The sequence below is a fragment of the Erythrolamprus reginae genome, chromosome 9, assembly GCF_031021105.1.
Source record: "Erythrolamprus reginae isolate rEryReg1 chromosome 9, rEryReg1.hap1, whole genome shotgun sequence".
In the NCBI taxonomy this organism is placed as follows: Eukaryota; Metazoa; Chordata; class Lepidosauria; order Squamata; family Dipsadidae; genus Erythrolamprus; species Erythrolamprus reginae.
The window spans coordinates 57,833,543-57,848,830 of NC_091958.1; the positions used below are offsets into that span (position 1 = coordinate 57,833,543).

At 61.6% G+C, this 15,288-nt stretch overlaps 3 protein-coding genes across 4 annotated transcripts; 2 read left to right on the forward strand and 1 right to left on the reverse strand.

Moving 5' to 3' along the window:
- Window positions 1-2,671: 2,671 nt before the first annotated feature.
- On the forward strand, window positions 2,672-6,644 carry PLA2G10 (phospholipase A2 group X). Its single transcript, XM_070761517.1, is given in 5 exon segments — window positions 2,672-2,801; window positions 4,069-4,097; window positions 4,099-4,229; window positions 5,234-5,340; window positions 5,486-6,644. Coding segments are annotated over 5 exon segments (471 nt in total). The 5' UTR covers window positions 2,672-2,749; the 3' UTR covers window positions 5,638-6,644.
- BFAR (bifunctional apoptosis regulator) lies at window positions 6,578-10,583 on the reverse strand. Of its 2 annotated transcripts, none has more exons than XM_070761513.1 (8): window positions 10,348-10,583; window positions 9,244-9,604; window positions 8,889-9,090; window positions 8,357-8,526; window positions 7,949-8,093; window positions 7,589-7,762; window positions 7,255-7,457; window positions 6,578-7,159 (listed from the first exon to the last, which is right to left on the reverse strand). In XM_070761513.1, exons 2-8 carry the CDS (start codon window positions 9,492-9,494, stop codon window positions 6,967-6,969), a joined length of 1,338 nt encoding a protein of 445 aa, XP_070617614.1. In that variant the 5' UTR covers window positions 9,495-9,604; window positions 10,348-10,583; the 3' UTR covers window positions 6,578-6,966. The 2 variants fall into 2 exon arrangements, with proteins under 2 accessions (XP_070617614.1, XP_070617615.1); XM_070761514.1 differs by lacking the exon at window positions 10,348-10,583 and adding an exon at window positions 9,885-9,972.
- On the forward strand, window positions 10,422-15,275 carry PTX4 (pentraxin 4). The gene is made up of 3 exons (XM_070761512.1): window positions 10,422-11,018; window positions 12,973-13,624; window positions 14,121-15,275. Exons 1-3 carry the CDS (start codon window positions 10,863-10,865, stop codon window positions 14,765-14,767), a joined length of 1,455 nt encoding a protein of 484 aa, XP_070617613.1. The 5' UTR covers window positions 10,422-10,862; the 3' UTR covers window positions 14,768-15,275.
- Window positions 15,276-15,288: the final 13 nt, after the last annotated feature.

A 15,288-nucleotide genomic window follows, 5' to 3' on the forward strand; every position in this document is an offset into this window, starting at 1 on the left:
GGGAAGCGGAGGAGGCGGCACCTCAAGGAGTGAAGCGGCAGTGAGGCCAACCAGCACCCACCTGTTTGGGGGAGGGGATTACAGCATGGGCAGGTGCGCCCGTGTCCCCGAGTGGAGACCCAGAGGGCACGCGGAGAAAGAAGCCACCGCACATCCTGTTTCGGCTGAGGCAGCGGGGAAAGTGGGCAGGGGTTTTACTCGATTGCAGGCATTAGGGTGAGGCACCTGGGTTTCTGCAAGGTCCTTGAGTCCCAGATGGCAACATCTTCACCAGAAACAGCTACGAGGAACATCCCCTCGGGCTCAGATTAAGGGGAGCGGTCCTGGGACCTCTTTTGGGCCTCTGCACAGGAAGAGGGGCAACACACCCACCCACCCACACAAAGAACTGCAAGGGACACATTCAGCCAGAGCTGCCAGGGTGGCTGTTCACATTCATGTCGGTTTGCGCAGCTGCGAGAACACAATGATTAGTGTCTGAAAGGCAGAAAACGGAACCTGCTGGTTTACTGAGTCCTGCTGCTGAAGAGCCTTGTTGTGTTGCCGACCGGACAAATATTGTCACAGAGAATTGTGTTTACTGGCTCTACCTTTGTGGCCAGGAGCAGGTGCTGTGCTGGCCACTTGTGCAAGATGGTGTGTTTCCAGAACGCACGGTGCAAATCTCCTGCCCACCACTGGAATTACCTGGCTGGTCCTAGTGGGAAACATAGAAGAATGGATTTATTTGGGGGAGGGGGTTACTGAGGAAGTTTCAGGGTGCCTGATGACCTCTCCTGAAGGGGTCTTGGTGGTGGGCCTGGAGCCTGGCTTCCTCTGCAGGGGACACAGTGTCATCCACCCTCAGGTTACATCACAAGCCAAAAGGCCAAGGGGGAACTTCAGCTGGCTCCACGCAGGCCCCCCACCAGAGAGCAAGAGAGGGTCTGGCAGAGGTTCTGGGGGGGCGGTGCCGAGGGTCCGGCTGGAGGAAGGAAGGATGAGCAGCCCCACCTGATGGTCCAACCGGCCCAACCTGCTTTGGTGGCGCTGGTCAAACAGGACGAGGTAGACCAAAAGAAGGGGCTCAGCTCCCCCTTTCTGAAGAGAGGTTGAGATTTACAAGCCCTGCCAGCCGGAAGGTCAGCCGGTCCCACCCAGGGGCCATGCAGGTGACCTTAGGGGAGAGCAGATCCCGGGATCCTTTTGCCCCAGGGGGTTTACATGCACGTGCAACTTTCTTTTGCCCAGAGAAAGCAGGAAGGGGGGCTGGCCGGCTGGCCGGCCTCAGACGGTTTGTGCTGCTGGGCCGTTTCAGCCACCAACCCCTTGGAAAGGCAGAAGGCAGTGAAGGGTGAGAAGGGCAAGGAGAGAACCGGAGAACCTGAGAAGAGCCCTGCTGAATCCAGTCCAGCCTTCTGTGTCCCACAGTGGCCCCCCAATTGTCCATGGGGATCTTGAGCAGAAAGAGAAGGCAACACCCCCCCCTTTCCCTTGACCCCCAGCAAATGGGACACAAGGGGACCCTGCCTGCCTCAGCCAACATGGAGGTGGCACTTGGACATCCTTTTCCATAATCAAGAAATCCCCACCACCCCCAGCGCTCCCCACCCTCTGTATCTAGAACCCACACATCCTATTGGAAATGGGGGCAATCTTAGTCTAAGTGGGGTGTAAGTACACCTGTTTGTTTATTTATTTTATTTGTTTATTAGATTTGTATGCCGCCCCTCTCCATAGACTCAGGGCGGTTAACAACAATAATAAGACAATATAAACAAATCTAATATTTAAGTTTAAGTTAAATTTAAAAACCCTAATTTAAGAAACCAATCATACATACAGACATACCAAGCATAAATTTTATAAGCCTAAGGGGAAGGGAATATCTCAATTCCCCCATGCCTGACGACAGAGGTGGGTTTTAAGGAGCTTACGAAAGGCAAGGAGGGTGGGGGCAACTCTGATCTCTGGGGGGAGTTGGTTCCAGAGGGTCGGGGCCGCCACAGAGAAGGCTCTTCCCCTGGGTCCCGCCAGACGGCATTGTTTAGTCAAAGGGACCCGGAGAAGGCCAACTCTGTGGGACCTAACTGGTTGCTGGGATTCGTGGGGCAGAAACGGTCACGGAGATATTCTGGTCCGATGCCATGAAGGGCTTTATAGGTCATAACCAACACTTTGAATTGTGACCGGAAACCGATCGGCAACCAATGCAGACTGAAGAGTGTTGGTGTGACATGGGCATATTTAGGAAAGCCCATGATAGCTCTCTGTTGAGGGGGAGGCGGTGGGGGCTGGGAGAAGGGCCGGCCTTCTCTCCCCCATTCCCTGCTCTTGGACTGCCGGCGGGGTCCCTGGGCTTGCGGTCATTCAGCTCTTTCATTTATAGAGGGGGGGGCTGTCTAAAGTGACCAAATCCCGCCTCCCTCCGAATATGAGCTGAGCCCAAGAAGAGGCTCCCCCAAGGCCGGGCAGGCGATCCTGGTGCCGGGGAAGCGCAGCCCTGAGGAGCGAAGGGGGCGAGGAGCGGAGAGCCTTGGCGGCGACCTTCCAGCGCGGGCGTGCCGCCGAGGAGCCCTGGCCGGGGTAGCCCCAAAGGGAGGGTGGCGCGTGCGGGGCGGGCGCGGCCGGGCGCGTGGGCGGAGAACGGGATAGAGACCGGCGGGAGGGCGGCGGCAGAAGGACAGTCCCGGGCTGGACAGGGAGAAGCAGAAGCTGCTGCTGCTGCGGCGGCGCCTGGACGGGACGGACGTCTCCCCGATTGCAGCCGATGGCCCCGCCGATGCTGCTGGCGCTGCTGCTGGCGCTGCTGGCGCGGACCGGTGAGTTGGTGGCGAGGCGGCTTCCCCCGCAGGGACCCCGGGCTTGGGGAGCCTCCTTCGTGGGCTGAAGCAGCCAGAGCGGGGCTTCGTTCGGTAACCGGGGGAAGGTGAAGGGGAGGGGAGGTGACCGCAGCTGCCGTGGCCAGGCTGTCTGGGAATCACGGGGCTGGGCTAACTAGAACCCCCACCTGCACGTTTCTGGTCCTCCGTGGAGATGATGATGATGATGATGATGATGATAGTAATAATAGTAATAGTAATAGTAATAATAATATATTAGATTTGTATGCTGTCCCTGTCCGGAGACTCTGATCTCCCGAGCCAACCTTTATAGGAAGGCCAGATTTCATTCAATTTAATGTAATTTAATTTAATTTAATTGACTTATATGCCGCCCAATCCTGACGGACTCAAGGCGCCAATCCACTATTTCAAACAATGTGCTTCTTTTAAGAGAAATAAGGGCTTGGGAATCCTCGCTCCGTCTCAGGAAGCGCGCATCGGGAGGGCGCTGGGCTGCCTCCCCTCGCACTGATCCTGCGGGGTGCCGGGTGGGGGAAGCTGGGAGCAGCCCCCTCCACGTAATGGGGGGGAGGGGTTGTGTAGAGAGAGAAGTTTCTGGGCAGAGCGTAAGAAGGGAGCTGCCCAAACGGAGGTCCCAGAGACGGGGGGGGTCCCCGGCTGTCTTTGAGGTTTTGGGGTTCCTGCGGAAGGGCCGGAGTGGTGTCAGCCTTGGGAGGGAGACCAGCCAGGAAGCAGGAGCGGATGACCCAGGTTTACTCTGTTGTAAAACTACATTGGGGGAATCTTTCCCCAGCACTCGAACCCCCCCCCCCCCCGCCAAAGAGGCGCCCCCCCCCTTTTATGCTGTTTTACCCGATGCCCCAGAGCCAGAGAGGGGGACGGAAGAAAGCTGCTGCCTGGGAGGAGGCTTCTGTTAGGGCCCCAGGAAGCTGTGTGTGTGTGTGTGTGTGTGTGTCTTCTTATGCTCCTGCTGGAACCCTGGCAGGCAGCCCAGCTCCAAACCAGTCCCAGGGGTCTCCTGGGATAGGCTCCTGGGCAGGAGGGGGGGCGAGAGCTTTGGGGCACCTCCCTTAATGAGAGGCTCCCCTGGCCTACATCTCCCCTCCAAAGGGATGGCTGGAGGCCTCTAGGCAGCCCCTCTCTCTCTCTCACACACACACACACACACACACACACACACGCACCCCCCTCCAGAGCTGCCCCCCCTGATGCTGCCCTCTCCTCCCTCCCTCCCCCCTTCCAGGATACCCTTCTGGCCAGGCCCCCTCCCGCCCCCCGCAGAGGGGTCGTCCAGCTGGCCAGGATGATCCGGTGCACCACGGGCCGGACTGCCCTGGCCTACATCCGCTACGGGTGCTACTGTGGCTGGGGAGGCCGCGGCTGGCCCAGGGACCCCATTGACTGGTAAGTGACACCCCCCCCTCCCCCGTGGCCTCCTGTCCTGGGGCTGTGAGGGCGCCACTCCTCAGCCTCGGGGCGGAGCGGCTGGACGGAGCTGCTTTGTGGGCAGCAGCCCGAGTTGAAAGGGTGAAAGCTGCTCGGAAGGTCTCCTACACTGGCACAGCCAGAGGGACCAGCCAGGAGTGCCGGCGTGGGAGGCACCGGGAGGCTCCAGGGATGCCAAGCCACATCCTGCCCCGGCTGTGAAGCAAACCAAACCTATATATAAAATCAGACCAGAACAGAAGCTTCCCTGAGGGGACCGACCGACCGTGTTGAGCTCCGCTATGTTCTAAGCAGCTGGGCCCACACACCCTGCAGCTCCTCTGGCGGGGGGAGGCCTCTGCTTCGGACTTCAGGGGTCAAGCCCAGCCAGGAGGGAGGGACCCGTTTGGGGGCCAGGAAATGTCTTTTCCTTGGTTGGGGTTTTGCACACACCCCCCCCCCCCCGCAGGCTGAAATAGCCCCGCTGCCCGGCTTCACTTTTAAAGGCCCGGCTACAGGCACATGGGCTTCATTTCAAATTGAGCTGCCGCAGCATCACCCCCTCCTGTGGGTCTGGGGGGCTGGAATGGCCTCTGGGCACTCCCCCCCCATCTGTCTGCCCCGATGGGCACCTAGGATTGGCCCGTGAGTGGGGTGCCCCCAGACCCAGCCCAGCTGTAAATGATTCAGGATTATGTGGGGTGACCAAAGTGAGGCTGAAAGTGGCAGCAGTGGGGTGAGAGGACCCCACACGGGGAAGGAGCCCCAAAGAGCAGCAATTAATTCCCCCAAAGTCCTCTTTGCCCCCCCCCCCCCCCACAGAACCTACCTACCTTAAAGGTATAGAAAGGAGCCCAGCACCTGAGGAAGCCCTGTGACCCATTGCAGCAAACCCCGCCTCCCCTCCTGGTCAGCAGGTCAAGGGGGGGGGAGCCGGGCAGGGGGCTCACCTGGGCTCAGGCTCCCACCTCTGGTTCCGCCAGGTGCTGCTTTAAGCACGACTGCTGCTACGGGAGGGCGGAGCAGGAGAACTGCGCCCCCAAGACCCGCAGGTACACCTGGGAGTGCAAGGACAGCCGGGCCACCTGCGGTGAGTTCCCCCAGGGAAGAGAGGCCTCTTGGGGGGAGGGGTCTCGGGAGGAGGACCGGCCAGAACCTGCCCCCCCAGCCCACTTGGGACTCGGTGTGTGTGTGTGTGTGGCTTCACTGCTTGTTGGTCTCTTTCCCTTTGGCAGATGATGACATGGGAGACAAGTGCATGGAGATGGCTTGTGAGTGTGACCGCGAGGCAGCCAAGTGCCTGGCAACAGCCCCCTACAACCTGGCCTATTTGTTCTGGCCGGACGCCCAGTGCGGAGTGCAGAGCCCCACCTGCCCGGACGACTGACCCTCCCCTCCCACCGCTCCAGGGCCTGAACCGCTTCTGCCTTCGGACTACAGCCTGGACGGCTCTTTTCTCGCAGGGACTCAGCTCAGTTCTCCTCCCTTCATCACAGACTGGACACTGATGGGCAGCTGCCCAGTTCAGCCCGGCTGTTAGAAAAATTTCACAGAGCTCTGTATAAAGTATAAAGACCCTTTAGTGTCCAAAAGTATACAGGCCCTAAGTTCAATGCCAGTTATGCCTAAGCGCAGCCTGGCTGCTACCGGGATTCCGTGAGGTACAAATGATCTGCACATCCATAGTGTTTGATTTTATATACAGACTTTTATTAATATTGATGGTCTCCTGATTGCTTATCTGACCCCTATGACCTCACGATTCTTGACAGACGGATCTTTTTCTTTTATGTCCCCTGAGAGCATCTGCACCAAAGACAAATCCCTTGTGTGTCCAATCCCACTTGGCCAGTAAAGAATTCTATTCTGTTCTATTCTATTCTATTCTATTCTATATGGTATTGGCTTCCTCTACCTTCCTCCCCAAATATGGTCTTGTTTTTCTGTTATTGCATCACATTTAATCACATTTCTTCGGAACTTACTCACTCACTTTATCATGTTGTTTTTCCCCTTTTCCTTGATTGTTTCCTGGCCTGGAGTGTGGGGTCACTTTGGCCTTAATGTATCGTGGACATATTTCCGAAGAATTTCCTAAGAAAGAAGGGATTGCAAAAGAGGAAAAAGAGAGGAAGCACAAACATCTTTTCCTCTTCTATTCCTATTCTGCAATCCCTTCTTCCTGCTGTCTCTCAAGCCGAGGTTTGGAAATTCAGTTCGCTAGCAGAGTGTTTTTGTGTCCTGTGTGTTTCTTACGTGAGCCCAGCTCACAATCGGAAGAGGAAAGGGAAGGAGGGAATGCTGGGGGAAGAAACAAGGGTCACTCCTTTGAGAAAACATTATTTAATTTGTTTAAAATGTTCTATGCAAATTTAAAGATCGTATTGATACAAATGCAGAGTCAAACTTCATTTATAGGGACACGACATTTAACATAAAGATCCACAGAGATGTAACACAAAGCGACACAGAGGAAATGTAGACACACAGAGGAACCAACTCACCTACTTCTCCCAAAAGCGGCTGCAGCAACCTCGGCTTCCGTCGGCTCAAACCAAAAGGTTTCGGGTTGTGCAAAGATCACATCGTCTCTGCCCCAGAGAAAAGGGGCCTCCTGCTCCTGGACAGAGGCAAAACTGGACTCTCCAGTGACCGCAGAGGAAGGATCAGCTGAATTTGGAAGTGCAGGGGGGGGGGGTGTCCTGGCCCCTCCACCTCACAGGATGTGAGTCTCCAGGCGACGGAATTCCTTCACCACAAGGTCAATGTTAATGATGGGGTTGAAGTACAAAGCCCAGTAAAAGAGGCAATTGCAGGCAAACTGGGGGATAACTGGCCAGAAAATGGCCATCAGCAGCCCCTGGGTGGTCATTTTCCAGAAGTGGCTCCATATCCCGTAGGGAATTCTCCTGCAAAAGGAGGGGGGGAGGGAGTGAGTGAGGCCTTGCCGGGTTTTGCAGCACAGCCCCCCCCCCGCTCGTCCAGGAGGGGGACACGGACTCACTCCAGCTGCCCGCTTGACCAGAGGCGCCAGAAGGAGAAGAGCTCCAGCACGGAGAGCAGCATGGCGTTCACGATGATGAACCGAGAGGTCCAGTAATGGGTCTCCAGCCAGTCCCAAGCGAACTCGGCCAGCAGCTGGTAGGGCAGGAAGGCAAACTTCGCCAGGAACTCCCGCCACTGCTTCCACACGGGGTCCTTGGGGTCCTGCGGAGGCGGAAGAGGGGCCCTAGCTGTCCACAGTGCCGGAGGAGCAGCAGCTGCAGCTGGAGGGGCAGAGTCCTGACCCCTGGCAGGGAGGGCAGCCCAAGCGTCCGGGGGGGGGGGGGCAGGCTTACGTGCAGCTTGGCCATCACGCCCTCCAGCTGCGGGGCCTCCGAGACCGGGCAGACGGTGTGGATGAAGGGCAGGAAGGTGTCGCTGTAGTCCAGCAGGTAGAGGTAGAGGAGGGTCAGCCGAGGGGAGCTCTTCAGGGCGTAGAGCAGGAACAGGGACCGCCCGGGCTGCACCGCCTGCAAGGCAAAAGGGACCCTGCTGGAGGAGGGGGGCTGGGCTCTCCGGGGCCAGACGTGGGGAGGGGGCCCGGCCCCTGAGCCAGGACGGAGGGGGGGGGGAGGCTGGGGCCACTGGCCTTCGGTCCTCTGGATCCCCCACACAGGGCAACGGCCCCTGCAGCACGCACGCACGCACGCACTCACTTTGTACTCCCAGAGGTTTTGGGGCGGCTTCACCCCCAGAGCCTTCACCCGCTCCAGCTCCATCGCGATGGCTCTCCTGTGGCTGCCGTTCTCCACCTGGTAGGGGGCCTGCCTGAGCTCCTCATCGGTCAGCGTAAGGAGCAGCCTGCAAGACCAGACATGCCGGCCAACCCACCCGAGAGACCAGCCGCCCTGGCCTGGGTGGACGTGGGGTTTCTCCCACCCAAGCAGCCCCAAAGGTCTCCGCCAGGGGACTTGCCTGGAGAACCCACATTTTCACCCACATCAAAGCAAACCTGGTCCTCTAAAAGGGAGGGGGGGCGCCAGTCCCCTCTGACTCCCTGGTCTGCCTGGGAGGGGGGCCGGGGGGGGACGCCTGCACCCCCCCCCCACCTGCTCTCCACTCACCTGCCATTCACCCGCTCCTGCAGGAACTTCTCCCGGTACAGGGACGTCCAGGGCCCCAGCTGCCCGAGCCAGTGGGCCACCTCCTCCGCGGTCCATTTGGCCACAGACTTGTGGACCAGTAGACCGTCCTCAGACTCCCGGCTGCTCCAGTGATAGCCCAGCAGGACCACCTAAGGGACCAATCAAGAGTGTGTGTGTGTGCTTGGGACCACCACCACCACAGACACCGTGTTCACAGGCTGGTCCGGACAAGCCATCTGTGCCTGGTGCACCACACGGTTTTCCGTAGGCCACGTGTGGCCAGTTATCTGCCAGCCTGCCACCGCCCTCTCCCTTCCGCTGCCCTCCCTGGGGGCCGAAGGGACAGTGGCCGCCCAGGGCTGGCCCAGCCCCCCACCGGCCTCCATGCAGGGCTCAGCCTTGCTCCAGAACCCGCCCAGGTGCACTGCTCAGAGGAGGCTGCACGGCCCCCCCTCCCCTCCCCCCAGGGGGGCTGGCAGTGCTGGGGAACCCTGTTCCTGGGCAGCCGTACCGCCACGCAGGTCAAGGCGGTCAGGACCCCGGAGAAGAAGCCGCCTCCGGCTGGGTTCACCCTCCTGGCACTGGGGGCCGCCGTGGGCTGGTCGCTCCCGAACTTCTGGAAAGCAGCCAGGCTCTGGGTGGCCTCGTGGTTCTGCAGGAGGTCGTGCTTGCGCTGCGCAACTGCGGCTGGGAAGAGCTTCTCCACGGCATTCCTGCGAGCGGAGAGCGGCCTGAGCCGTGCGCCCCTCGGGCCGAGCCAGCTCCTCCGTTTGGGGGAGGGCCTTTTGCAGCGAGACACCCGCCAGGGCATCTCCTGAGGGAGGCCGGCCGCCCAGACCCTCGGGATGGACGGGGCAAAGGGTCACCTGAGGAGGATGTTGACCTTTGGGAAGCCTTCCCATTTTTCCCTGCACTCGGGACATTCGTTCTTCTTGGAAGACGCCCACCACAAGGCCAGGCAGTGCCGGCAGAAGCTGTGCCCGCAGTTCAAGGTGGTGGGGTGGACGAGGATGTCGTAGCAGCAGTGGCAAGAGAACTCGCTGACCGAGATCTGCCGGCTGGTCCCGGGAGCGTCCAGCCTGTCTGCTGGCAACGGGTGACCCTCCTCCTCCTCCATGGCCTTTCTGGGGGGCGGGGGGGGGGGGCTGACAGAGGCGGCCTCACATTCTCCAGCCCTGAGGGCACCGGGAAGAGGTCAAGAGGCCGCAGCCGCTCCTGGAAGGCTTTCTGCAGAGAGGAGATTGGACTAATAAGAGCCATTGAGAGTCTTTTGGGGGTTTCGCCAATGACCAGTTTTCCTCCCGGGTAGGAATGGAAATACCTGAACCCTGAACGCAAGCGCTGCTGCAGTGGTGAGGGAGGAGAACGGCCCAGGGGGAGGACGCTGCGGGCACCCTCGGCAGGACCAGGACGGGGGGGAGGGGGCTTCCTGGCAAATCCCACCCCCCCCGCACCCCTAACACCCACCAAGACCTTCTGGCCGTAGTGCAAACCCCGCCCGGCTCACCTGTGCGTCTCCTGCAGCCCCTGCCGCGGCCCTGCCTCCCCTGCGCAGCTGCCGGGAGCCGAGAGCCGGGCCCCGAGGGGAGCCTGCAGGGCGGGAGGGGAGCGGAGGCGATGCCGGGGCCCGTTCTGCGGCCTGGCGCGGGGGGAGGCGCAGCGGGGAGGGGGCTCTGGGGTGCAGAAGAGCGGGGGGGATCCCGCTCGGTTCCTGCCGGGGCGCCGTTGCCCCCCCCCCCCACGCGCACAGTCCCGGGGGGTTCCCGCCCTCCCCCCGCAGCCCCCCCGGTCAGCCTCGGAGCAGCCGCGGCCCCTCGACGGGCGGGGGGTCTCGGGTCTGCCTGGGGGCGCGAGGGGGCGGGGCGGATGGGGGCGGAGCCGGGGAGCAACTCCGAACACCGCCCGCCCCGCCCCCTGCCGCCCCTCCCCCCCAGCGCGGCGACGGGGGTCCCGAAGCGCAGCTCACTCACCGGGGGGGAGGCTCGGACCCCTCTGGCAGGCACTTCCGGCCGCGCATGCGTGCCGCCCGCGCCGTCTCACGCCTGGACGGGAATTGCGCCTGCGCGAGGGGGAGCGCTTGCCGAACACGGACTCGCCACAGCGCTCCCTGCCGCTCGCTCCTGGGCAGCGCGCCCGAGGGTGGGAGTGGCAGAGCCGCTAACAGCCCTGCGGTGGAGTCCGGGCTCAGAAGGGCCGCGGCTGCCCCAAAGGGCGGTGTGGGGGGGGGGGGGGTGGGGGGGGGGGGGGGGGGGGCTGTCGGGGGGGGGTGACTTTCGGGGCGGCGTCTGGCCCCGCGGGAGGGGGCGGAGTCTTTCCCGGGCCGAGCCTCTCCTGCCGACAGGTGCCGCCTGCCACCGCGTGGCCTCCCGTCCTGTCCCTGGGCTGGGCTGCCGCTCCCCCGGCCCCTCCCTCCCTCCCGCGCCGGGGTCCCGACGGGTCGGCTCTATTCCGGGCACAGCAGCCGGTGCAGGCTCGTCTGCCTGGGATGCGCGGCGGCTTCGGGATGCGGGCGGCGGCGAGGGTCGCGTCGGTTGCCTTGATCCTGGCGGGCGCTTGTCTGCGGGTCGCCCTGCTGCAGTCCGCGGGGGCGGCCGAGCCAAGGCGGCCCTTCTTCGAGCGGCTCCGGCGCCTGGAAGCCCAGGTGAGTCGCTCCGTTCCCTCCTTGTGGTCCCGGGCCGGGCCGGGCCGGGCACTAGTGAGGGCCGGGCGGCGGGCAAGGGGAGTCCGCGGGGAAGCCCCCGCGTCCGTTCCGCTTCTGACCCCCGAAGTGCAGGCGGGCCGGGCAGCCCCCCCCCCGCTTCCCCGCCAGGGAGAGGACCGCACGCCCCCCGCCCCGTCCTGCTGTTTCGGGAGACCTTCGCCTCTGCCTCCATCTCCTGGAACCAGGCGGCGGCGGCTCCCCCGGGGCTCCTGCGTGGGGGCTGAGGGTCGCCTTTCCCAGGAGACGCTTGCCAGTCGCCCCCCAGTCCAAAGGGCCGAGCGGACAGAATGGCGGGACCAGGCAAAGCTGCCGCCTCAGGCGGTGCCTGTTCTGCTCTGCCAGCTCTCCTTTTTCTAACCTGCCACAAATAAAGGACCAAGCCCATCAGTCCCCAAAGGAAGCCGCTTGTCTCCCTGAGCCCCAAGGCCACCAGGGATTCCCAGTCAGGTTCAGCTGGCAAGAGAAGGGGTGGGGTCCCCAGGGGCAAAAGGACATGACCACCACAGAGAATCAGCAAGAATAAAGAAAGTGGTAAAACCTCAGAAAAGATTTTATGGGTCCCAACAGGCAACCATGGGGTGGGGGCAGGTTGCCAATCCTCCCCCTTGGTTCCTTGGCCTCTTGCTCCAAAGCCCATCCACTCACCCCCCCATCACCCCCTTCCTCGCTTGGAGCCCCCCCCCCCAGCTCCACAGGTCATGTTTCGCTGCAAAAGTTAGTGGCAACAGCTGGTGTTGTGATGTTTAAGCCTGTCAGGTTTTGCCAGAGGCCATTTTAGGCTAAGATTAGCCACAGATAGTGGCCTGGCAAAATATATATTTTTACATTTTCCATGGATGTAAAGATAAAGTTGTTTTGTAAAAGTCTTTGCTGGGTTTGGCCTTTCTTGCCAGCCTGGGCCTCCCAGAGTCTTGTACTGCAACTCCCATGAAGCACAGCCAGTGTCCACTGCCATGGGGGTTGGTTGGTTGGGGCTCCACATTTAGAAGAGCTGGTTGAGGGAGGGGAGTGGCTGGAAGAGCAGGTGAATTCCCAGAGGTTGCCACAAATAGCCGGACCATTTCAGAGGGCAGGAAAGCAGAAGACCTTTCAGAGGAAATCTCAGAACTGTAAAACAATGAAATATTTGCCAGTTGAAGTAGCAAAATAAGCCCATTGATTGTTAATAGCTACACGTGTCAACCATTTTCAGTTAGCGCTATAAATAATTGTACTTGTTATTGTAAAAATATCGCTTCCTATATATAGTTGAGGTTACTCAGAAGCTCCAAGGAAGCTGGTGGAAAAATATAACGCTGTATTTTAGTCCAAAGTTCTGGCCACTGGCCAGTGTCCTTATGCAGTGAAAGCTCTAAAAGCTTTATAAAAACTTTCTGTAGAAGCTCAACACCATCAGCACGTATTGGGAGGGACACACACACACACACACACACACACAGAGGCTTTGTTCCCTCCTTGGGACCCTGACTCGGCCCTTTTGCTCTGCTCCGGGGGGGGGGGGGGGGGCTCTTGGGCAGCGCTTGGAGTGCTCCCTTTGGAGGCCTGCAGAGGTGCCCATTTCCAGTGCTGGGGGGGAGGGGGGGTAGTCCTGGTGACTTTAAGACTTGCGGATTCCAACTCCCAGACATGGACCCATCTAATCCTCCTCCCCCCCCCTAGCGTGAGGCTGCGAAGGCAGGCAGGAAAAGGGGCCTTCAGTCCGGGGGTTCTGCCCCCTTCCTCTCAGGTGGGCGTTGGTTGCAGGAAAGCCCCCCTCCCCCCAAGTGCTCCTGGTGACCCACGGTGACTTTGCCTTTCCCTGGGGGAGGGCCCTTCTTGTCTTGCCCCCCCCCTTCCCAATGCTTCTCTCCTAGCCCTCCCCCTGCCCCTCCCTGACCAGCCTCCTCTCCCCCAGTTCCAGCAGCTGCAGGGGGCCACCCTGAGGCGCCTCCAGGAGACGGAGGAGAGCTGCAACCTTTCGCGCAGCCTCCACACCCAGCTGGACCAGTTGCGCCAGGGGCAGGAGAGCCTGCAGCAGCGGGTGGCCAACGGGTCCTGGGCCTCCCCCCAGGAGGAGCTGCGTGGCTTGCAGGCGTGGCTGAAGAAGCTGGAGAGGAAGGGCAGGAGGCAGGCCCTGAGGGTCCGGGCGCTGGAAGAGGCCGGGCAGCAGCCGAGCCACCTGTCCAGCCTTGCCCAGGAGCTGCAGGGCCTCCGGGAGGGCCTCCGGGAGGTGGCTGCCCGCCAGCAGAGCCTGCAGCAGGGCCTGGAGAGCCAGGGAAGCCAGCTGGGCAGCATCAAGCGGAGGCTGAAGACCCTGAAGCAGAAGGAGACACAGCCCGGTCCTGGGGCCACAGCCCATCGCTTGGGGCAGAGCTCCACCTCGGAGAAGCTGCAGGCCAAGAACAGCCGGACGGGGCCCCACCTGGGCGAGAGGGGCTCCCTCCTGGGCCAGGCAGCTGCCCCCCTGCAGCTGGAGCCCAGCCCAGCCTCTGCCCCCGAGCAGCAGACCCCCGCAGAGGAGCCCCCTGGGCTGGCCACTGGCCCAGCGGAGGAGGAGCCGGGCACAAGTAGGTAGAGCGAGGGGAAGGTCTGACGTGTAAAGGCCCCAAGCCCCCTTCAGCTCCGGTGCAGCCGCCTTCCTGGGGCTTAAGAGGTGCTGGAGGCCCCTCTGGCCGGACCTCAGCCTCCAGCTCCCACTCGGGGGGCAAGGGGCTTCCGCAGGTGGGGTGGGGCTTCTCCGCCTGTGTTCGGACTTGGAGGGGCCTTGGGCTCTGGCTCTGCATTTTATAAGCTGGGCTGATTTTAAACATTGTCCGGCCTCCGAGTGACCTGCATTAGAAATCTTCACATTAACTACCGCCCCCTAGAGGTCAAACCCCAAACTGTGTTGGGCCAGAGCTGCAACCAGCTGTGTGCATGAAACCCCCTCAACGTTTTTGACCTGGGCTGCTTCCTGGACTCGCCCGCTTTATTTCCAGGCTCTGCAGCCCAGGCACGAGGCCCCTGTCTGCCCCTGGGCCTGTCCTGGCAGCCTCCCCCCTCACCTCCCTCTCTTCCCTGCAGGGTGCCACGTGGTGGAGGCCATGCTGGTCTTCCCCAACGCCTCCACCGAGAACTTTGCAGCCTTCCAGCCCGGCCTGCAGACTAGCTTGTGGGAGCTGAGTCTCTGCAGCTGGGTGAGGACCAGCGCCAGCTACCTGGGCACCATCCTGTCTTACGCCACAGAGGAGAACGACAACAAGCTGGTGCTCCACGGCAGGGATGCTGCCCCCCGCAACGCCATCCATTTCGTCATTGGAGACCCGGCTTTCCGGGAGCTGCCGGTGGGGGCTGTCCTGGATGGCAGGTGGCACCACGTCTGCCTCATCTGGTCCTCCCTCCGGGGGCGCTACTGGTTCTACCTGGACCGCAGGCTGGCCTCCATGGGCTCCAACTTTCGGAAGGGCTACAAGATTCCGGCCCAAGGCTCGCTCGTCCTCGGCCAGGAGCAGGACACCCTTGGCGGGGGGTTCGAGTCCTCTGAATCGTTTGTGGGGCTCCTGGCAGGCTTTGCCGTGTGGGGCCGAGCGCTGCTGCCTGGGGAGGTCTCCAGCATCGCCCTGGGGGAGGGCCACCTCGGCGGGGCCCTGCTCACCCTGGCCAACGTCTCCACGCTGGGTGGTTCTGTGCGGAAGGTAGACTGCACCTGCCTGGAGCACTGCCTGCTGTGAGCCCCTCCCTGGAAGCCTTGGGGGTTGCTTGCCCCCTCCCCCGCCCCCATTGGGTGTCTTCCAGAGCCTGTGGAAGGGGCTGAGGCCGTCCTGAGGTGGCAGCCGAGACCCCCGAACCTCTGCAGCTTTCCCTTAAGAGTAATCTACTCACGCCCGCAAAGAGGATGGGCCCCTCTGCAGAGTGTTTGCCGGTGAATCCCAGGATGGTCCCTTGCTCTGCCTCACCCTGGGGGCCCTTTGACCCAGCTGGAGCCCCTTCTGCCCAGCTGGGGGTCGGGGCTGGGCCGGGCAGGCTGGCGGGCCAGTGGCCCAGGTCTGCTCAGTCACAGCATCAGATGTGCATAATTGGAGAAGTCACGGACTTAGACTTGCACGGCCGAACTCTGGGACATTTGAGCTCCCTCGACCTCCTTCCTTCTGCCCCTTCCCGGCCCCGCCGCCGCTTGCTTCCAGGGGGAACGTGCCTGGCTCTGATTTGCAGCAATAAATATTTATTCAGGCCCTCGGACCTTCCGCTCTTT